The 24,342-nt window shown below is 38.2% G+C and overlaps 1 protein-coding gene across 1 annotated transcript; it reads right to left on the bottom strand.

The window, feature by feature from the left end:
- Positions 1-356: 356 nt before the first annotated feature.
- On the bottom strand, positions 357-16,932 carry LOC107654753 (catenin beta-1-like). The gene is made up of 16 exons (XM_016441992.1): positions 16,766-16,932; positions 6,320-6,369; positions 5,574-5,798; positions 5,185-5,438; positions 4,509-4,747; positions 4,156-4,357; positions 3,919-4,063; positions 3,723-3,826; positions 3,299-3,637; positions 3,065-3,223; positions 2,863-2,982; positions 2,601-2,751; positions 2,290-2,411; positions 2,140-2,200; positions 1,315-1,546; positions 357-1,219 (listed from the first exon to the last, which is right to left on the bottom strand). The coding sequence occupies exons 2-15, from the start codon at positions 6,330-6,332 to the stop codon at positions 1,341-1,343; spliced, it is 2,340 nt and encodes a 779-aa protein (XP_016297478.1). The 5' UTR covers positions 6,333-6,369; positions 16,766-16,932; the 3' UTR covers positions 357-1,219; positions 1,315-1,340.
- Positions 16,933-24,342: the final 7,410 nt, after the last annotated feature.

The raw sequence follows: 24,342 nt of genomic DNA, 5'->3' as shown, positions 1-24,342 counted from the left end.
CAAACTCGGGTCGTGTGAACAGTTGTGCTGTATTTGTCAGCGCACTAACCACGAGGCTATCAGCGCCGACATGGATTACTGTTTTTATCAGTTGTTTGGACTCTCATTCTGACGGCACCCATTCACTGCCAAGGATCCATTGGTGAGCAAATTATGTAATGCTAATTTTCTCCAAATCTGCTCTGATGAAGAAACAAACTCATTTACATCAGCAAATTTTTATTTTCAGGTGAACTACTCCTTTAAGGTATTAACAGGGAGAGGGTGAAAAGGGGCAAACAATGCAAAAAAAAAAAAAAAAAGTCTATGAGAGTCATAATAGTTGCCTTTTATATTTAGGTATCACATAAACACAATGGAATAAAAGTCTTTTATTGATTAGCCATGTCATTATCCATGTTCCCAAAAGAAGCCGCACAGGCTAACAAACAATGACGTTGCTTCAATAGAGAGACTACCTCCAGATAACATAGAAAAGATTTCTGTCTCTGTGTATACCTCATAAACCCCATCTACCCCCCACCCACCCCTGCTGCATCCACACCCTTTTTGGAACAATAGTGACATTGAAAACTGCTTCTCCTTACTCAACTTTAAGCATTTTGTAAGAATGCATATAATTTTTTGTACTCCCAACAACCACCATTTTAACTGATCATATAAAAAGCTACACATTGTTACATTTTCAGTCAGATTACATAGGAACTGAGATTAGTGTTGTACACTAGCACGTGATAAAGATCCAGAAACCAATGAGGCAAGTCCACTACAACTTAACACTATAGAAGACATAAAAAAAAAAGAAAATAAAAAATATGTAATACAAATTAAAATGGCAGAAACAAAAAAAAAAGATCAGGTTTAAAAACCAAGCTAGGGTCAGTACCATGAAAAAAGACTGATTTAAGGAAAAGGGGGAAAAAAAGAAGAAAAAAAAAGGTTAAAATAGTTCCATCTTAAAAGATCCTTTTCATGTGCACTCATCAGCATCCGCGTCACAATCCCTCTGTACTTGCATTTTTCCATCCAGGGCAAAAACAAAAAAAAAGGGTCGTAGCATTAAAGGGAGACTGATATCCACCATTTCCCCGTTAGATATCTCCCTTTCGTCTGCGACAAGTGTGTGTTGTGCGTCAGGCACTTTCTGAAACACTAGCCCACCCTCTGGCAAACCTTCCACGACTCTTCAAATCACAATGCAGATTCATTCAACATACAGCTGTGGAGACACAGAAGATAATCAATGTTCATTTAACTCAAACTTAAGCAGAATACAGTGAACACTTTTGTTCAAGTTTTTGAAGCTCATCTTACCTTCAATACTTGTAGACTGTGAATGTTTAGAGGTCCGTGTCGAACCAGGCCAGCTGATTGGAGTCTGTAGGGGGCAGGCCATCCATCAGGTCCTGAGCGTGGCCCAAGTCGGGCAATCCTTCTACGGGGTACTCTGCCCCAGGATGGTGGCCTCCCATCTCATGCTCCAGCATGCCATCCATACCCAGACCATCCTGACCGTAGCCAGAGTGGAAAGAACGATAGCTGGGGTCTAAAAAGGATGAGAGATCGTGAGTCTTGTTTAAATAAATGTCTAAATGATAAATAAATAAATAAATATATAAATAAATAAATAAATAAATGCTGTCAAACGTGACATTGAAGACTGGAGTAATGATGCTGAAAATTCAGCTTTGTCCCTTTCTGCTGTAATATTCAAGAACAGGTCTGAGCGCTAATGCTAACTCCAGGGCTAACAGGATTAGCCTTATACTGACCTAACTGACTCATCTGGCAATGGAGCAAATACTAATTCTTCATATATGCTTTCTCTCAAACCTGCTTATATTGATATCAGGAGGAAGGAATATTACATTCACATCCACATTATATTCTGCACTAATATATATATATATAGATATAGATATAGATATATATATATATATATATAATGCATGTTGTTATTTATTAAAGTGTGATTAAAATGAAACTAACTTCTGATAGTTAAATAAAACTAGTTCAAATAAACAAGAGCAAAAAAGTTAAACATTTAAAAAAGTTAAAAATTTAAATTAAAATGTTTAAAACTTTAAGCAAACATTTAATAAACATAAAACAAACATAAAATAAATAAAAATGTCTTACCATCTGGTCTGTATCCAAGAGGCTCTCCCTGAGCACCAATATCAAGGCCTAGGTCACCAGTCTAAGACAAAACAAAAACATTTTTGGTTTATAAAAGTGGATTCATACAGCATTAATGGTCTTCATCCGAGAGCAGGTGAATGGTTGTACCTCGTTCCAGGCCATGGGCTCCGTTCTGAAAAGAGAGCTGGTAAGTTCCACAGAAAGACGTTTCTTGTAGTCCTGAGGCTTATCCTCAGACATGCGGAACAGAACTGCTGCAGCGTATGTGGCTATATAGAGATAAGTACACGAGAGAGTCAAGATTAATAGAAAGCTTCTGTGTCCTAGACCTCTTACACCCTGTAGCTGGTAATACAATCCACACCAAAGAAAGAAATTGGAAAGATTTGTCCACTGATATTAAGAGATTTTTTGTTATAATGCTGTATGGTATCTGTCAATAGGGGGCAGTCACTCACCCACTCCCTCGTTCCTGGAGTGCAGCAGCTCTGTGAGAGGAGCCGTGGCTCCTTCTGCCTCAATGGCCTCTGCTGCCTCCTTATCTTGAGCCAGCTCACACAAAACTCCTGCTGCTACCCGCTGGATGTTCTCAATAGGAGAATACAGCAGCTACAGAGCAAAAGAAACACTTTAAGAAACTCACAGGGCTTACGAGATCACAACGGCAGCTGTCTTGCATGTAGAATGTGCAAACATAGGCAATCGGCAAGTTAGTCATACTTGTACGAATAAGGGGATAGTGTTGAGCCCCCTGATGACGATTCGGTTGTGTACGTCTCTGGCCAGGATGTGAAGTGCTCCAGTGCAGCCTTCCACAATCTCCTCCATACGAACTCCCTCCTGAATATTACAATCAGACAATTAGTGTCACTTAATTTTCCTCAAGTAAAGAAAATGCCTACAAAATCCAAACTTAACTCACCACAAACTGTTGCTGTGTGCCGCCCATTGAAGTGCGCCTTTGGGTGTCCTGGTGTGCCCTCACCAGCAATTGGACCAACCGGGGAATCGCACCCTGCTCTCGGAGTGGTGCGTGATTGGCTGGGCATAGCGCTAGATTACGGATCAGCCCGACTGTGGCCTAGAAGGATGTGGGAAGACTTGTTAAAATGTGCAATATTTCAAAAGATCATGCGCAGAAAAACTGGCCACATACCTTAATTAACGGCCAGTGTGAGGGTGGGTGCAGCAGTTTGACCACTACAGGTAGGCCGTAGTGAAGACGCACTGCATTCTGGGCCATCTCAGCATCTTGGTGTCTGGATGTTAGATGGCGTAGCGCACAAACAGCAGGTTCGGTGATGTCCTCTCTGTCGCCAGCTCTTAGAACAGTACGGACCAGGGCCTCGATTCCACCCACTTGGCAAACCATCATCTTGTTCTTGTAGTTGTTACACGTGAGGTTGGAGAGTATGCCGGCGGCACATGTGACCACATTGATGTCATCTGAAACAAGAAGCTGAACCAGAGTGCCAAGAAGTCCTTCCATCCCTTCCTACAAGGCAAAATGTTACTTTAATAAAAGTTTTTCAAATATTCATAACATCAAACCGAACTGTTAATGGTTTGCATGAATTTACCTGCTTGGTGGCAGCATCTGACAAGTTTCTGAGAGTCCACAGGCAGTTTTGAACCAGACGCTGACTGGGATCTGTCAAGTGAAGACCAAGAGCTTGCATACCACCTAAAACGCACATACAGTAGAAGCATAAGATGAGACCCTGACATAACATACATGAACGCATACTTAATTGGCACAAGCGGAAATGAACGTACCAGCCTCAACAATGGCAGGTTTGCTGCTGGAGCAGACAGACAACACCTTCAGCACACGACTTGTGGTCCAGAGCAGTTTCTCATAGGTGTATGTTCTCATGATGTTGACCAGAGCTTGAGGTCCTCCACTGGCCAGGATGATCAACTGTGGTGGCAAGAATTGAGACAAATTAACATGAGTACATCTAGTACATTCTTCCCTCCAGTTAGCAAGACCAATTCATGCAATGTATGTACCTTGCTCTCCTGGTTGCCGTATGCCAGGATCTGTAAGCAGTCTGTGGTGATGGCAAGGAATTTGACATTCGTTTTGTTGAGCAGGGCCACCATCTTCTGAAGTCCTCCAGCTAGACGGACAGCCATTTTAGCACCTTCCTGATGAAGCAGGAGGTTGTGAAGGGTGGTGATGGCATAGAACAGCACACTATCAACAGGGGACCTGGAAAACCGATCATGTAATATCCATTTAGTGGAGAACTGGTACAAGTAGGACAGCACATGGAAGGATTAAACCTTCAGCATCATGTTCAAATGTAGTAATTCAAGACTAAAGCATCCGTGCACCAGATTTCCTGCTTTGGTGCCCTTACCCGAGCATCTTGACGAGGGCAGGAATTCCTCCTGACTTAAAGATAGCGAGGAGGCCCTCTCTGTGATGGGACAGGTTGTGTAAGGTGCCGGCAGTACAACGGGCAGTCTCTACATCATTGGTGTTCTGCATGGTCCTCACGATTGCCGACACCATCTGGGGAGAGCGCATGATGGCGTGGCGAGAGGCCTCTTTCTTGGAGAGCTGGTGCACCATCACTGCGGCTTTGTTCACCACCACCTGGACAGGAAGAGTGAATAAGGAGGAAGTGAGATTTGAACTTGCTTGGCTACTTGTCATTTAGCAGTGCAACTGCAGAGAAAATCTAGAGTGAAGGGACTAATTTGCTTGTCAGATGCAGAAATCTTTCAAGGGTCACTTCAAACTAGTGATTTTCTCTACCAATCTCAGATCTGCCAACAGGAAACCACTACCTTATGCAAATGACAACATCCAAAAGCAAAACTTAAGGTGATTCAGACAGAACTGTCATTGCTTCAAACTTTAAGTCACTATATGGCTAAAAATAATCTTAATGAAGGCTCTTTTTGCTAAAAGATCTTCCATTTTTAGCTTCAGCTGCAAATAAATGTTTCCTGAAGCAGGAAAGCGTGTCTTGTCAAAGGAAATCGCAATTTTGATGGCTTAACAAGCATGAAGTACGGGACGTTTCTAACCTGGTCCTCATCGTTGAGAAGTTTGGTGAGCTCAGGGATTGCTCTGGTGGCCAGTTCAGCATCATCCTGGTAGTTAATGAGATTGACAACGGCATGTTTGAGCATTTGGGAAGGCTCGGCCAGCCGCTGCACATTGGTGGGGTGGGAAGAGTCAAACTGGGTAGAAGTAATCTGCATGCCCTCATCAAGAGTCTCAGGAAACATGGCAGCACGGACACGCTGTGCACGGGTCATGGCATACTGCCCATCCAGGTCTAAGAGAGGAAGTTTGTGATTAGCCAGATATGAAGCAGGCAGAAAAAGGGCAAGACTGAAAATATCCAGTTAGAGGGGCTTCCATTTTTTCCTAATGCAAACACCATGTGTTGGAAGCAAATACTGCCACATACCTGCCACCGGCTCAGGTGTGAAGGGCTGGTTGAAGCCCTGCTCCCACTCAAAGAGCACCTGGTTGTCCAGATCCTCCTCCTCAGGGTTGCCTTTGCCTGACAGAGACGGCGCTGTGGTGGTGGCCCCAGAGTGAATACCTGAATCCAGGTAGGACTGCTGCTGCCAGTGACTCACAGCGACTTTACGATCCTGCTCCATGGCCATATCAAGCTCCATAAGGTCAGCTACAGGACATAAGACATCAATGTCAGACATTCAATTTAAAGTTCTTCCAGACAGAATGTTTTTTTTAGTCTACTCTAAAGTCTCATGATCATGCAATATTCCTACACCCTATTGAATTTGCAGTTAAGATATTGCATATTTCAACACCTGCAGCTGCAATGACCTCTATTAAAAGCATTGCCGCTATTTTTTAGTGCCATATCAGCAAAGGCTATATTCATGAATAAGTTCTACACCATTACAATTAGGACTTCTAGTCTGCAATTAACCGTGGTTAACTTATAACTAAACTGAAATCTTAATTTTAAATGCAAAATTTGGAAATGCTATTCCAATTCCATAGCAATACAAACAGCATTTAGTATTCTTGGCGATATACTGGGTCTGTGAGGGTTAACCGAAATCATTCAGTAAATAAACCTGTTCTTTATCAGCTCATCCGTGTTTGTGTCTGCATCAAGCAGCAGTCATTGGACAAACATGCTGATAAACCGACAGGTTAACTTAGAAAAATACTCACACTGGGTAGCCATCGTTGCGTCAATCCCGCAGCCTGAGCGACGTCCAAACCTGTAGAAAAAAAAATTCAACCGATAAGGACAAAAATAAAACTACATAACAGAACTAGTCAAGCACAGAAAGGTCAAGAAAGAGTTCCATTTTACAAATTAGCAGCAACATTTGTCTATTCCCCCCTCAGACACCAGCTGTTTTACAAGCGAGAAAGAGGCTTTAAGCTACATTACAGACCCTAAAGGTAGTGTTAACTGTGGGAAACTCCCCTCATTTAGTCTGTAGGGTGTCACGCGAGAAGTCGATAGAGGGAGACGGGACGATGAGTCATCTTGGCAATGCCAGTAAAAACATGCTGAGGGGGGTTAGTCAGCTTCATTCATCCAAAGCTGATGAGAACAATACGGCATCAAGCACCACAAATTATGCGATTATAAACAGCCCGAGGACACGAAACCAACACCGATCTTAAGTTTCTTATTAGGATCTCAACTTAATAAAATCAGATTTACCCGTTTCGCTATTAATGCGGCACATTTCACTACAGGCTGCAGACCATTATTCTGGGATAATGGGATAGACCCAAATTACGAGAAAAAAAAGAAAACAAGCAACAAGTTTCACAAAAATGTGTAGCCAAACCTTTTTAGGTTTTAAATAATCAGCCATTAACTTATAGGTGACTCGAGCTGAAAACTCTCACCCGACTGTACATTCAGGGGGTGGGGAGTTTAGATCACTACAGAAACAGATATGTAATTTGCAAGCAACTAAAAAAAAACAACGAACATACCCTAACATGTAGGGTCACACAGAAAGGAAATGATTACAAGAAAACAAAAGTGCATGAAGTAAATACTAAACCACCAACTAGACTATTTACAATTAAGCATGAATTATTTAAAATGCAAAAAAAACAAAAAAACAACAGACCTTTCCTAGGGGTATTTACACGAGACACATTCTTGTTCAAAAGCAGCTGGATGGAGTGCAACAACTGAACAGAACACAGTGACCTCAAAACAGATTTTAAGAAGTTGGACTATTTTTTAACTTGACACACTGTCGAAAAATGCAACCTTCATGTTGCAAGATGCTTAAGTGTAAATGACTGCGATGTTTCCAAGAGGTTTTTACGTGACAGAATGCTGACAGCATTATTCTGTGCTTTAACTGTTATTTAAAGAATGGTACAGCAAGAAAAAAAAAAAAACGGCATGGTTTATAGTTGACCAAAACCTTGGGTCAGTAAGCTTTTGTAATGGTTTTATAAAGTAGTCTCTTATGCTTACTAAGGCTGCATTTATTATATTGTGATTCCATGTTACTAGCATTACAATTTTAAACTGTCTTATTTTAATCCATTTTAAAATGTGATTTCTTCCTGTGATGGTAAAGCTGAAGCAATGGCTGCTGAAAATTAAGCGTTACGTGATCCTTCAGAAATCATTCTAATATGCTGATTTGGTGCCCAAGAAACATTTCTTATCAATGTTAACAGTTGTGCTCTTTAACATTATTGTGGAAACTTTGATTAATTTTTGTCAGGATGTTTTGAATAGAAAGTTAATTCATGTATAGAGGTCGACCGACATGGGTTTTTCACTGGCCAATGCCGATGCCGATATTTAGAAATCAGGGAAGCCGATGGCCGATATATGATGCCGATTTTTTTGGCCGATTAAATTTTTTTTTTCTTCATCTCATAAAAGTGAGTTTGTGTAAATGATTATTGCAGGGTACAAGATAGTAATAGTAGTAAGTAGCCTAATTCAGAGTAATAATACATGGCTCAAAACTTAAGCACCTTCTCAAAACAGTTCTGAAGCATGCTTGTTTATGTTGGCTGACAGACACCAGTGTTTCCCACAGACTTGCAAATGAAAATTAATTCTCTGCCAGCAGGAGGCGCCGTTGGAGCGAGAGATAGAGCGGTTTCCCCGGTAACGGCTGTAATCAAATAAGCACTGTGCTCAGTCACAAACGCTACTTTATCAGGCATTACATGAAAGACTAGGGATGCTTCACACATAGTGTTCAAATTAGGATCTGTAATACTTTCAAATGTTTTAAAAGAAGTCTCTTCTCAGCAAGGCTGCTTTTAATTCTACAGAAAAAAAAAAAAAGGCCAAAAACTGCATCGCATGTCTTCAATGAGAAGAGGAAGTGGTGATTGTTGCTGGTTACTGTATGATGATTGAAATCGTGAAATGGCCTTAACGTTCTGCAGTTTATTTACTAATTGTTTATGTTTTCTAATACACGCACGCATTGCATGTATTCTGACAGCGCTGCACGAGCTCGCGGTGCTATCTGCTCGTTAGCCAGGGTTCAAAGTCGCCTCAATGTATGTGAAACACTGGACACTGCTATAAGTCAAATGGCCAAGTGATAACAAAAATAAAAGTTCACTGGCCACATCGGACCTACACACACATTTCATGAGGAAAGTTAACATGCACGCTATAAACAGCCCAGAAGTTTCGTTTGAATTGCATGTTTCTACTTTCACATGCAAATGACTTGTTGCACTTATGAATATGATAACTTTCCGGCATCAATTCTAGTAGGATAAAACGTAATTACGCTTTTGAAACGGTCTATTTTGCCCTGCCATCATTAGCTGAAGCTGTGTGTGAACAAGAAGCGGCTGCAGTCAGTGTGTGAGTTGCTCAGTGTCTCACGCAGCCAGAGAGAGATTCTCCGGTGTTCCGCAACAACGCTTAGCTGCCCGCAGATGCGCCTGCCTATAAATCGGCCTAATTTGCAGCACAATCGGCTGATGCAGATTTAAAAAAAAAAGCCAAAAATCGGCCGATCAATCGGTCGACCTCTATTAATGTAGAAAAAAATAAAATAAAAAAATCTCTTGTAACAAACATCTCAACTAGGGGTGTTCATTATGACGATTTTTGATCATGGATGATAAAAATGTATCCACCATCTGCTTTTGAAGAAATATCGCAGTATCGTGCTACAGTGTACATTCTATCAGTTACAGTTCTGGCGCCTCCATCTTAATATACTGTACAATGCGACATGCATTCACATCAGTGTTAACTCAGCGGTACAGTTACTTGCACTGCACTTACTCGCAGTCACAAAAGTACATTATTTGCATGTGCTTTAAAGTGTATTAAGTTACTGTTACTGGTTAAATGTTTAATTCGCGTGCTGTTCTGACGTGCGCTTTTTCTAAGTGCGTACACCCGAAGCGCGCTCACTAAAAAGCCTGTCAAACAGCACCTGATTACTGAACTAAGTTATCTTTTGAGTTAATACAGTCAAAACACACAAGGTTTACATATAGACTCAGTTGGTTTATGTCTAAAATTAAAGTAAACCGTTGAGAGAAAAACGAATGCATGTCTGTATATTAGATGCGTGCAGCTCTTAAAGGGACAGTATTAAACATGCTGCCGCTTGTCATTAAAGGGATAGTTCACCCAAAAATGTATTCTTTGCCATTATTTACTCACTCACATGTTGTCCCAAACCTGTATTCATTTCTTTCTTGTGCTAAACACAAAATATGATATTTTGAAGAATGTGGGTAACCAAACAGTTGCTGGTCCACATTGAATTTAGGAAAAATACTATGGAAGTCACTGTGGACCAGCAACGGTTTGGTTTTCCACATTCTTCAAAATAGCATTTATGTTCAGCAGAAGAAAGAAACTCATTCAGGTTTAAAACAACTTTTGAGTGAGAAAATGATGGTATAAAAATAAAACACTATGACAGAATTGACAAAGATAACAGAATTTATTTTTTTAGGTGAATTATTCTTTTAATGGTAATAAAACACCAAAACACAGAAAAATCACTCACTACTCTTGACTGAAAAAATTTAATACAGTTGCTTTAGGAATCTCTATATATATATATATATATCTACATCTAATCTATATATCTATATCTATATATCTATATCTATATCTATATATCTATATATATAGTGTTTTATTTATTTTTTGTGAATTCAATATCTTGAATGCTCTTGTTAAATACACCTATTGTACCTGAAAATAAAACATTGTTTGTTTTATTTGTATATCATGTATATTTGTAATGTGTATCTTTGTACTCATTTTTTAATAACAAAGATAAAATAAAGGACAAAGATTTTAATCTTTGCCCACTTTGGCCTAAATATCAGCTATTCTTTTTTTATATTTTGTTAACTTGAAAGATTTGTCTTTATAATAGGGAAATTACTTTGGCTGCAATGCTCTGCAGACAACTTGCAAAACCAACATGACAAAGAATTATGATAAAATCGTGATATTTCTCTAAAAAAAGAAAAAAAAAGCAGGTGATATGATATTTTTGCCATATCGCCCACCCCTAAGCTCAACTGTCTCCTTGCTGAATCTTATGGCGCTTTTCCATGGTACGGCTCGGTACAGTTCACTTTTGGGGGGTTTTCCACTGGGTACAGTACCTGGTACTTTTTTTAGTACCACCTCAGTTGAGGTTCCAAGTGAACCGTACCGTTACCAAAACGTGACGTGTAAACTCTGCTGATCACGGATTGGCCAGAGAGAATAGTCACTACTTGCGTCACTGAACTTGCGACACAAACACAACAGAACTGCTAGATTTAAATCAGCACAGCCAGCGAAGGATCGAACGCAACTGTTTTGAACAAGCGCACCTTTTTTAACAACCAAAAAGTGGCTGTTTCGTTGTATGTTGAGGAAGTACAGACGTTCCTCTCGTTGATAGCAGAGGAGCGGATCCAGCGAGAGCGTGATGGGGCTACGTGGAATGAAAGTTTTTCAGGAGTCGCGTCAATAGAGGCGGCGCAACTAACGACATGTGAATAATCCCGCCCACTCTAAAGCGTTACTGAACTGCAGTGGAAACGCAAACCGAGCCGAGTCGTACCGAGCCGAGTCGTACCACGCAGTGGAAAAGCGCCATTAGTGAACCCAAACCTTTGAATGGTAGTGCATTTGCTAGAGAACATGTAGGTGTCTGAAGTTAAATCACAGTGCTATAATGACCTCTCTAAACCTCAGATGCCTGGAATTCTCCAGAGTCTCGCGCAGAGCCTCAGGCCAGTGATGCCAGTTCATGGGGTAGAGCACACATTTAGAAGCGTGAAAAGATACCACAACGAAATGAAAGCTGCCAAGCATTTAGAAGGTGAAATAAGTTTCCTTACGCTGGCCTCAAACCAGAGCAGTTGATTTTTATTTCCATAGGAAACTGCTCATGTCTGCTTCAGGGACAGTCTTCCTTACTGCATGGGCCTTCAGTGCGCCAAGCAGCAATTAAATCAATTAAATGAGTCCAACATTCATCGTCGGCTCAAAAACAAAACCAAAAAAAAAAAAACTAAAATCTGTCTAAATCAACTTATCTTTCAGTATAATTCAGAATCAGATTAAAAGAGGTTAATTAATAGCCTTACTGACTTGAGGGTAGGGAACCGATAACCGGTTCTTATTCAGAACCGGCTCGTTTTTTTTTTTTTAAAGAACCAGAACAACTTCTAAGTTTCAGTTCCGAAAACGGTTCTGGTGCGACACGTGACCAAGCTGTGAGCAGCCTTGCGCCGGCGTTTCCCGTAAAGGATGTCACAAACCAAATAACAGAAACGCCGCCCTGCCTCTTTAATTACTGAGCACATTGTTTCCCATGACGCGCCGCGTCTTTAACTGCCGAACACATCATTTTCCACGACTGTACGCGCACTCACGTCTTTGATAAATGTGCACGTTTTGTCTGACTGTACACATACCGGCAGCACACAGCTCCTGCCGCCACTAAATTACATTTGTCCCATATTATCATTAAAATACATACTTCAACTTACGTACTTCAACTTGGACCACTAAATAAATAGACTGCTATTGTTATGCAAGTATGAGGGTTACATTATTTAGTGTACAGGTCATTTCAAGAGTGATAAACAGTGATAGAAAATATTTTCATGCATTTTAAAGGTTTAAAAATGTGGAAACCACTCATTGCATCACCATGTCCTGACTGCATTATTATTGTAAAAAACATCAACTTTGAAGCACATGCATTACTCAACATTACTTACTACCTTCCAGCAACACTACATTCAATTAAGGTAAAATAGTAAAAAAAAAAAAAAAATAATAGTTCTTTTAAATGGAACCGGAATCGTTAGGCAAAACTGGAACCAGAATCAGAACTGGAAAATTTCTAACGATACCCAACTCTACTTGAGGGGACATTTTCAGAGAATAAACATCGAGAAAGTGGACAACCCTTGGAAACGTTGACAAAATCTGTCTTCCTGCTGCAGTGGAGAACATCAGCTTTCACATCCTGCAAGCCTCAAAAGACCCTATATGCGTCATGATATCAGGGTTAAATGTAAAGTACATACTGCAACAACATGGGAAGAAACCGAAAGGCTTGTTTCCAACTTAACTACACATTAGGCAACATCAATCAGTGTGGTTAACCCGACCACAAACAAACATCCTAAGAATTAGAAAGAAAGAGCATCACGTGGCAAAGGGGATCAGTCCAAGTTTACAACTATGAACACAGTTCAAATATTTACAACTACAACATAGCGCTCGACCAATATGGATTTTTGGGTAGCCAACGAAGATATCCTTCAAGGTTTGTAAAAAATTAAAATGTTTGTTAGATATTCAAGGCCTTGTTTAAATTATGAACGCGCATTTGCTGAATTATAATGGTGGACGAGGAATAACATTTGCACTTTCTATTACTAATCAAAGCAAACAATAGACAAAAAATGTTCATACAAGTTTACATTAACAGTTCTAATAATAAGACAATTGTTAAACAGATACAGTAAACTAATGAAGACAGAATGTGAGCGTCGTGCGAGCTCAGGGATAGAATTAAAACTCCTCCTGACATAGTCAATACTGATAATTAACAAATCCCAAATATCAGATGACACGTCAGTTGACCACTAAGAATCTATGCACACAGTGGCACTGGGAACAAGTGTAATAAATTGAAACAAAGCAAGAGGATAATTTGCACACCAGTAAATGCTTTTAAAGCTAGAACATTATTATTGTGACCATAAAATAAAAAAATAAAAAATAAATAAAAAATCAGTATTAATATAGCAGCCTGTTTTTAAATCACTAAATTTATGTTATGACAGTTATCACAAACTTAAACTCACTGAATTGCATTAGGTAGGCCTACTTTATCTGAAAAATTATATTAATTAATACATTTATAACCATCTACATAAGTATATTTGGAAATCTGCTTACAGTTTTGGTAAAGATCTGCAAAACATATTTAAACATTGTAAAGTGCCTAAAATCAGAAGGTACAACAAGTGTATTGGCAACTGAATTAACGTGTAAAGAAATTCCAGAACTTAATCTTACATTTGAGGACGCTGCAGGTTATTCCAAAATGAACAAATTTGTCAAGTGAATTGAACTTCTACAGATGTCCCACGGTCACGGGTGCAGAGACTGTGTGAATCAGAACACAGCTCAAGTCACATGCACTCCAGAGCTCTTGTGCTAAATTGCAACCCTCTGGAAGTAGGTTAAGTGCTGGTTCTCAGCTGGATGAGCATCCAGGCTGTCTGAGAACATACGGCTGAGTGAGAACAGCTTTTAATGATGAAGCTACAGAATCACAGTGTCATCCTTCAGTCACCAAAAAAAAACACCTGGGTACAATACAGCATTCTAAAGCACTACTGTAGCAGAATATTTCGACATGACCTCCAAAATATAACACCAAGAGCTCCATTCACATACAGGTATTTACAGGAAACCTTGCTTATGATAACATCCTGCAGTCAGCGCTGGACATTCCTTTCCTGTGTGTGTGTATGTCTGCATGACACAAGATACAGCACTTCAAATACAGGCCTGCACTGAAAGACCCCGCTACCGGGAAAAACATCGCTGTGAAGCCGTGCCAATGTTAATAAATTAGGCTTTTTAAGGGTGCATGTGAAGGCAGAGGGATGATTTGAGAGCAAACAGAGGCAGCTGTGGTAGTTTATGCAAAATGCATGTGTAGTCCTCCACAGTGGTGAGACTGACCTGGAATTAATTTACCAGACAATAAACACTGAAGGGAGTCAGACACAAATTTACTGGGTTTTCCTTGCGGCACCAGTCAGCACTCCATACAGGCGCACGGGAGGCGGACGTTCAGACGAATCACTGTGTGATTATGGGACAGATTTAGAAACTGAACCTTCAAAGTAAAGGAAGGCCATCTGATTAGCCATCTTAATGGGCTCATTTATGGTTTATTCACTGTATCCTGTTAACAGAAGCTGAAATGCTGCTGCACAGGGCCGGTGCAAGCAAAGCGGTTTACAATTAGTGCTGTCAAATGATTAATCTCGTCCAAAATAAACATAATTTTTTACATAATGTGTGTGTAGTGTCAGTGTGTATATTTATTATGAATATATAAATACACACATGCATGTATATATTTAATAAAAAATTTTCCTATATTAAATATTTATATATAATATAAATTATATTAATATAAATATACATGTAAATATTTTCAATATATATACACTGTGTATTTATATATACATAAATATACACAGTACACATACAAATATTATGAGCACAAAAACTTATTTTGGATGCGATTAATCGCTTGACAGCACTATTTACAACAGCCATTCAAGAAGTGGCTCTCTGGTAGTTTTGGGTGGATTGTCCCTTTAAGACCATTTATTTCATTACAAACTCCTATGTTGATCCAAAATCTTAGTATTTGTTGAGGACACAAAATAACAGATTATAAACAGAACTGACAGCCCCGTTCTTTGAACGCTAACTATTTCTTATATATTAAATTCCACTGAATCTTTTTTTTTTTCCCTCAATACAATGAACAATGAAAGTGAATATACTACTTTTGGCAACAGGTTTGAAACATAAGGGCGAGTGACAAGTTTTGTTTTTGGGTAAACTATTCCTTTAAACAATCTTTAGTTGAAAGCATTTGATATAATTTACAAAAGCAAACATGTATATCTATTAGACAAGCAATATCTTCGGTTTGCTGAAAGCAGCAGAAACACATCCTCAGTAAACAAGCCCAATTATGTTCCAGAGGCGATAATATTCTTAGGTTCTTCCATAAACCCGGCATTTCTGCGTATTATGGGAACCGAGGTTGTTTTTAAACCGACTGCTGCGGGTATTTCCCACACAGGTACGAAACCCAAAATACGCTCGCCGCTAAAATCGCGACCACACACGCGTAATCGTGGAAAAGTTTCGGCCTTCTTCAGTTTCCACCGCGCACGCTGCCGTCGGACTTTAGCCCCGCCCACACTTCCTCCAGCGGAGAGGCGCACGGTGGCTGATCTGAGGTCAGCTCTACCGAGCCTCTCAAGGTGGGTACGTCTAACTAAAGTGTGTGAAACAGCTGTTCCGGAGTCTGGGAGCAGAGAAACCCGAGCCCCTCCTGAAAGCACGCAGGAATTCGGCCATCAGGGTCTTTGTTTCGAGGAAGAATGAACCCTGAAATGTTTCGACATGACCACTTGCAACCGGCCTATCGGATGACAGAGAAATGCGATTATAATTATAACATCACACCAAATCTGTGAAGAGACAAAACCAGGACAATTCCTGTAGCAAAAGCTTACTCTTTTCCTGACAAATCATGGATATCCTCTCAAACAAAATGGAATTGACAATCCATCCAGCAACACTTTAAGAAAACAACTTTAGACAATATAACTAATTTCAACGTTAGCTCACTTCAAATTGAATTAGGAGTTTCACATTACACTATTTTCAAGTTGACTAACATGTACATAGTTATGCAACAGAACAAAACATATTTTACAAATAAGGAAAAATTTTTCTTCATTCTCACGAATTGACAACACTATTGCATTTCTTGCTGACATAACGTTACTTTCACCCAACTGACTTGGCAATCTTACAGACGACAACAATCAAAATCGATCGGCTGTTTTCATTATTTGTAAAAGACAAACTAACTTACACAAATAAAAGTTCCTCGATAACTTACGTCACGTCTGACGACATAAACTGTTGAAGCTGAGGAAACTAACGTTAAATCACGATGCGGTTAAAAAACAAGGGTATACTAGTGTGTTTTGTTTTTACCAATATTGTGGTTTATCGATTGAGATCTGCTGTTTGCTCGCTGCTCGAGCTATAGACCTGAATGAAAGCTAACGTTAGCCAGTGTTTGCGGAGCTACCGTAAACAAACACAAGAGTCAATGTGCGTTGTGCATAAACCGGCAATTTAGAAGAAAACAAGTATAAAATAAAAAGTAAAAACCTAAACGAGGCGTTTTTAAATGCTCAGCTCGCGGAAGGTAGATCCAGCCTCAGGTTGAGCATGGAAAACCCTGGGAAGATCCTCCTGATGCTCCAATCTCCAAACTAACGTTACTAGGAGTTGAATCATTCCGCGTTTAAAACACTTAACGTTACCTGAAATTAAAAAGATGAATCCCTTTGTTTGGCCGGCGAAGCCTGACCAACGCGTCGGTATCCAAGTAGGAATGAAACAGCCAAGCCAGCCGGTGAGATTCCCGGACGGGTCGCTGTTCTCCTGCGTTTAGCGGTGCAGCAAACCTTCCGCGCTGGTGTGAATCTAGACCTTAAAATGGCGTCGCTCAGACGCAGCTCTTATACGAGGAATGTAGTTCATGTATCCTACCGCACCCGAAAAACTAGGGCGCAGCAGCGGCTTAGTCCGGCATGAAGCTAAGCGTTAGTATTATATGTGTAAAGTGACAAGTGATAATCATCAAATACTTTTTTATATTCCAAGAACCTCGTCTGAGGTCTAGATGTTTTTTATTCGACACCGGGAATGTGGTATGCGCGGAGTAATATAGCAGCCACAGGAAGGGCGAGGTGCGTCCATTAGGTTGGAATGTGGTTGTTTTGAATGGGATATCGGGAGCAGCTATACAAAGGTAACATTTGTATTAGGGATACAGCAAACGCTGCTCATGCTGCAGGATGGTTAACTTAAGTTACACCGTTTTTTCCCTTTTTGTATTATTACAAAATTTCTTGTAACATTTTTATACTGCTTTATCTTTGTTAAATCATTAGGACCAAACGGACACTGAACACTGTAACAGTTTGCTCATGGCAGAGTAGACCTACAACTGTCACTGTATATTTTGTGGTTAATGAAGAGTGTTCGCCATTTAATTTAACTGGAATAATAAGTCAGTTGGGGGGGGGGGGGTGAACAATATTCTTTTGACTTCAGTAAATGTAGGCTAGCTGTTTGCTTTTAAACGTTTTTTCCTTTTGTGATTTTACTTAGGCCTATGTAGCCTAAAATAATGTAATTTCCTGTTTTCAAAGGCATTTAACAATTCAAATCCAACCTAAAAACAGCACAATATAAACGAATGAAGGCATAAAAAAAGCACAAATGCTGTATAAATATTTTTTTTTTAATGTTTTTATTATTTTAACAATCAAAGATGAACAAAATTCATGTCCTTCTGAAATTCACATATCATGTTTAAAAACTGGCAGATTAAAATATAATTATTATAGAATAAGGAACACGCATACAGACTCCAAATGAGAAATTAATAAATGTATTGAATAAGATAATAATTGAGACTTACAGACTTAAACAGCAGCTGTCACACTGAGAGTGATGATTAAGGCTGCAGTTTAATCACTGTGTATTCTGCAGATGTTTTGTGTGTGTGTGTGTACACTCCTCATTCATGTCACTATTCAACATGCAGAGGTAAAAAAAAAAAAAAAAGTATTGAATAAGATAATAATTGAGACTTACAGACTTAAACAGCAGCTGTCACACTGAGAGTGATGATTAAGGCTGCAGTTTAATCACTGTGTATTCTGCAGATGTTTTGTGTGTGTGTGTGTACACTCCTCATTCATGTCACTATTCAACATGCAGAGGTAAAAAAAAAAAAAAAGTAGCCTATTTAGAACTTCTGACAAGAAAACATCAATTTCCCTTACTATAAATGTTAAAAAGGTGACGACAAGCACAATTACATTCAACAGCAAGTAAATATACTTTTAATAGGAATATACAGACTGTAAAAATAGCACCTTTGACTGTTTACATAACATGCCTCAGGATGGATGCAATTCAGAGATCACATTGTTTTACAGATACAAACACTTAATTTGTGTTAGCATGTTAATCTTACATTTGAAAAAAATTCTTTCATTAAAAAAATTAGTCCAGTGTAACAAAACACCTGGAAAATGTCATCAGTTTATTAATTAAAAGCATTAGTGTTTGTAAGTGCTTGTGTGTGTGTTTCCATATCACCCTCCAATGGTAATTGTGTGTGCAGATTTTGGGGAGTGGCCACACTAAGTGCTTCTGAATGGTGGGAGTGCCCTTAACAACTTTAAGTGCTTTATGCCTTTCATCAGGCCAACCCCCACGACCCGCCAAAACAGATAGGATCTCTTATATTATGGGCCTGTTCACCTTAAATAAATACATCAATAAAACTCTATAGGGCTGGTAATTGCATTATTATGAAAATGATTTGATTTGGAAATGAAATCATTACCACATTTAAAAAAAAAAAAAAAATTCTTATGTTGCTGTTACATAATGGAATATAAATAAAAAAAATACATGCAGCTTTATAGTTAAAAGAAAAGAAAGCTACCCATTTTTTTATTTAGCTGTTTTTTTTTCTTTTGGTAAGAAGTACACCTCACTTTCAGTTCATGCTGAGAGAACCATGTGTGAGGTAGTCAACCAAAACTCGAACATCATATTTTAATAACCTCTTCCTGTTCCCTCTTTCCCTATACGCCATTCCCCAGTACAGACTTGCCAAATTCACTGCGGCCTACAGAATCTGTCCGTCTACCCTCACAGGCAGATACAGAAATAATACCTTAGAAATATATTGATTTTGTTACATCTTACAATTTTGCTTTGAGCATTTTAAGGAAATATTTATTTATTTATGTATTTATTTATTTATTTTATATTGGAGTGGATCTGATGCCATTTTAGCGTTAAACAAAAATATACTTTTAGCATGAACCATTTTAACATTAAAGTACAATTATAAAAGTAATTCTGGAGTTTACAAACATTTAAAAACCTAATCAACAATTTAAATATGAGATGTAAATCGAAACGGTGTTATAAAATGGCATGACAAATAATCCACGATTCATTCATTTTTAGGCAATAAATTACAATTGCTGCAAACATATTTTCTATAACTAATTATTTCACTGTATGAATAGATTATTTGTTTGTCATAAATTAAAGAATTAAAAAATGCATATCTATTTAAGATTTTCTTTATGATGTGGTTTATCAGACAAATATGGAACAAAAATTAATTATCAAAAGCTTATATTATTGTTATCATTACTCTCATCACATTCTCTTTTTATGTAATACAAATGACACAGTCCCACATCAACATTGTGTATCCTCAGGAAATCAGTGAGACTGAGGCCTTTGTAATGAAGATTAGCAACAGATCGATTGCAGATGGTATGCAATAAAAAGGAGAGAAATTATCTATATTGATGCCACGTTAGCTTCACCTTATATCACATTTACATTTACAGCGTAAACGCCACAGAAATCGAAGGAGGGCTCCTCGAGTCATCTTAATATAGACTCCATATCTTGTTCTGCTTTCACAGAACTGTGTTTGTCATTTACTTTTTTTTGGAGGGATCTTCTTAAAAACCAGAGCACACCTTAAACCTAGCAGAAAATCAATCAACTCTCATCTCCTCGCCTTAAAAGGTGGGGATGTGTGTGTGTGTGTGTAAACAGCAGAACAGATGTAAGGAATCGGCCGCTTCGTATACAGCTTTGACAATCCTGCGCTTCACTAAATAAACTCTTGTGTGTGGTTGGTTTAAACATTATTCATGCAATATTGTCATCTGCATGCTTGTGAACATATCATAGGGTATTGTAATGAACAAACAGATGCAGCTTGGATTAAAATCCTCTCGGTCTGTCCTTTTTTGGCATGTGTTTTCTCACTAAGCAGAGATTCCTGATGGAAGTATATATATTCAATACACTATACAGAGACTTTCCCATTGGTCTCATTTATACACTGCTTGACTATTGTCCTTTTTTCTCTCTCATCCTCTCCAATGATCTCATCCTCTCCTTCTGCTCATGCTCAGTTTGCAGACACATACTCTCTCTCTCTCTCTCTCTCACACACACACACACACTAGTTTTTATTATATTTTCTTGTATATATATTTTCTGTCCAACTTAGCTAAATCAAACCCTCACATATTGCGTAGTGACATTTTTTTTTTAATTAAAGCATCCTTTAGTAAGCTGTTTTTCTCATGCAGACCACTGACTGACTGGTAAAAAAAAAAAATACCACAATGTAAGGGATTTCAGTGTTTTACTATAATTTCCATTTGGTCCTCAATGCAGGCGCAACCTAAGCTTAAAATTTTAATTCAATATAATGAAAATTCAAAAGTGCTCAAAATAATCATTCAAAGTGCTATTTATTCAGTCTTATGAAATCCATTTCATTACATCATATGCAAGCTGAATCCATTATCATCATACAAATTAATTTTGCCATCTTGGTTTCTACATCACATACTGCATTTCAAAAATATTCCACATCTGTTGATCTTTTCATTGTCAACTCTTGAACACTGTGATGTGCCTGAATAATATATCTTCATCGTTGATTTCTACTCCAAACACACGACAGTAAAACATTAGCATAGTCGAATGTATTCAAGCAAAATCTTACCCATAATAAAGTGCAACTTCTTCCATTCCTGATGGGTCAGATTCACATATTAGCAACCCAGATATTCACCTGCAGTATATATAAAAAAGTATTAGATTTACAGCATATAACCCAAAAACAGAGAATCTGAGAGTGACTGTGGTTGCTCACGTTCACTGTTCGCATCCATTTCTGAGTTCATCTCTTGTTTCTCCTGGGATAGAAGGGGCATATGCACGCTCCAGGAGGGGTGGGATGGCGGGGGTGGCACCCTGAAATTTTAAGCTTAGTTTTCTAAGCTCTTTTTGTCGGGAAAAGACGCCACAATCTGGGCCTCTTCTCCCCAGGAGCCATTAGGCATGGTTTGGTGGCCAGCGTGAAAGGAGTACAAGGACTTGGCACAAAAGGAAAAAAAAAACTTTATGCTCTTTCTTGGAAAAGAGGGCTTCAGATATATTTTTTGTGCTTTTCGGCAAATGACGCAACCCTGGAGTTTTGGTAATGTGTGAGCTGAGAAGTGAGGGGGCTCGGCTGGCATGGCTCTTCAAATGAACAGCGGGACGTTTGGCCAGAAAAGAATGCAGGATTATGCTTGGATAAGGAGTCTGGATAAGCCTATATCTACATTATTTCTATTTAGCAGTCTCTATTCATTGTGTTTATCACTCGTTCTCCATCCATATTTTGCACACATGCCTACAAACAAATGCACACTCTTCTCTGCACTGGATTCATGATATTATAGGCCTTTTTGAGGCCTGTTCTCACCAAATGTGTTCTTGCGTTTGAAAAAAACGCGAGACGGATCGAAGCAGAATTTTGAAAGGCTTATGCACAGTACAATGAATAAGTTGAGCAATGGTGGATGTTCACAAAAGAAAATCATTTTTAAAAACAGCGCAATTAAATGCAAAAAAACGTGTTTGGTGCAAACCGACTGGGGCAGATTTTGGTGCAAAAGTATTCAACTGCAAAACCACAATGTTAAAGAATGGAAAAAAAGACAAGGTCTCCAGGTGAATTTGGAAAAGCTGAACTTCTTTTAACTCGACATGGCATCTTAAAAATGCAGCGCTCATGTGCAGGATGCTGAAAAATAGCGAGAAATAAATGACGGTCAAAAATGCATGTCTAGCTCACGTTTACATAGAAAATCAATTAAAAAGCAGCATAGTTGAACACAAACTGTTACCAGTCAAAACCAACAAACAAAAACATTTAGAAAGGGCCCCGTTGTTCTTTTTTATACACCACTAAAACCCATTTATGGGAGAATTTTTAGCGTAGTTAAAACTTAAAATGAATAGAATTAAAAATATCAGGGAACGTTTGGACAACAGAAACCACAAAGTAACCAGATATTGGTCAATATATCTGACACGCTTTGTTTTGCAAATATTTAGAAATGACGCATTATTCGGTGTGTTGGCTTTATGCAATTTACAGTAAACTGTATCGTCACTCCCTGTGGTTTTATGAAATATTAACCAGTGTCAATCTTGTTGTGAAATTTCACATTTGCCTGTTTTATTTTCCCTACAATAAGTCATAAACAGTTATGCTGGTAATTAAAAGCATACCAGTTCCACTAAAAATAAATTCATTTCCTGGAATAGATCTTATGTGTGTGAGTGCGAGAGGGTGAATGAGCACTAGCATTGTGAAAGCTATATCACTGAAACCATAGCAATATATTTTGGAGGCTAATTTCTCTCAATTTCACATCCTTCTCCTCCTCATCCCTCACAAATCAGATCTAAACTGTGCATATGTATTTCTGTCTCAGAGAATGAAGTGAAGCCTGCTGCTGGATTTTACTTCAGTACAGCATAACTAGATGTTCTTCCTCTGATCAGCATCATTCACACTGCCGCTGTCGGTTTTCACAACACTTGTATATGCGTCAAAAAATAGGACATCATCCTGTGACAGATGCTGCACTTTGCATTATTTATAGACTGTAATAAAGAACAGATGCAATTTTGCAAATGTTTTCATAGCAAACAAAGACAAACAAAATGCAAATATTCTGTATATCATTTGAAATAACTTGACTTTTAATGACTTTTTTTGAAAGAAGTATCTTATGCTCACCAAGGCTGCATTTATTTGATCAAAAAATAGAGTAAAACAGCAATATTGTGAAATATTATTATAAACTAAAATAACCATATTCTATTTTAATATATTTGAAAATGTAATTTATTCCTGTGATGACAAAGCTGTATTTTCAGCATCATTGCTCCAGTCTTCAGTGTCACATGATCCTTCAGAAATCATTCTAATATGCTGATTTGTTGCTCAAAAAAACATTTACTATCAATATTGAAGTATTTGCTACTTTTTTTCTGAAAATGGTCATATATTTTTTCAGGATTAAAGTACAGCACTTATTTGAAATGATAAATTATATATTTATAAACATTATAAATATCTTTAATTATCATAACTATCTAATTATAGACATTATAAATATATTCACTCTCACTTTTGATCAATTTAATGTGTCCTTGCTGTTTAAAAGCATCAACTGATTTTTTTTCTTTTTACATTTCTTAAAGAATCTCATGTACCCCAAACTTCTGAATGGTAGCGTATCACGAAATACGAATCATGAAAAAACATCAGAAATATGTTTCTGTTTGGTTGTTCTAAGAATATAAGTATAATAGTATTTCAATATTATTGTTTTACTGTATTTTTGACCAATAAATGCAGCCTTGGTGAGCATAAGAGACTTTTAAAAGTAATCTTTAAAAAAACTGCCAGCCCCAGTTTTTGAACAGTAAATGAAAGGGTCAACACTGTTTTAAAAAGAACTGTGTTAAATATATTTAATTAATCCCCTGAATTAATATTTATATAATATTTTAAAAATCGTATATAAATATTATCCATTTTTAATATATATAGCGAATAAGTTGGGTACACATATGCACACACATTTAACATCAATGTGAGAAGGCTTATTTTAGAGCTCATACACTCGTCGTGAGCTTGTATGGAATGCTAAACAGATTATATAGGGAATTATCTACCTTTGTTTAATGTGAGTATTGATTAAAGACAGCAGGGGGTGAAGCTAAAAACTCATCACACATACACTCCTCACTCACACACTTATACATGCTGTCAGCACAACCTTGACATCAAGACGTGTCTGTAAAACACCCAATATACCTGTATCTTCAATGTACACAAAAGCTTTCTTAGCTGCTGCTGGAATGATAACCTTCATCTAGTGTTAACCTTGATAGAAAAAAAAGGGGTGGAAAATAAGTGGCA

Source organism: Sinocyclocheilus anshuiensis, unplaced genomic scaffold, assembly GCF_001515605.1.
Source record: "Sinocyclocheilus anshuiensis isolate Anshui unplaced genomic scaffold, SAMN03320099.WGS_v1.1 scaffold195, whole genome shotgun sequence".
Taxonomy (NCBI): domain Eukaryota; kingdom Metazoa; phylum Chordata; class Actinopteri; order Cypriniformes; family Cyprinidae; genus Sinocyclocheilus; species Sinocyclocheilus anshuiensis.
This window is presented reverse-complemented; position numbering and strand designations above follow the sequence as displayed.

Coding starts and splice junctions, on each gene's coding strand:
- LOC107654753 (XM_016441992.1), bottom strand. Junction 4,064..4,155: donor ACGGCAACCAGGAGAGCAAG/GTACATACATTG, acceptor TTGCCACCACAG/TTGATCATCCTGGCCAGTGG. Junction 3,224..3,298: donor CACACTGGCCGTTAATTAAG/GTATGTGGCCAG, acceptor ACATCCTTCTAG/GCCACAGTCGGGCTGATCCG.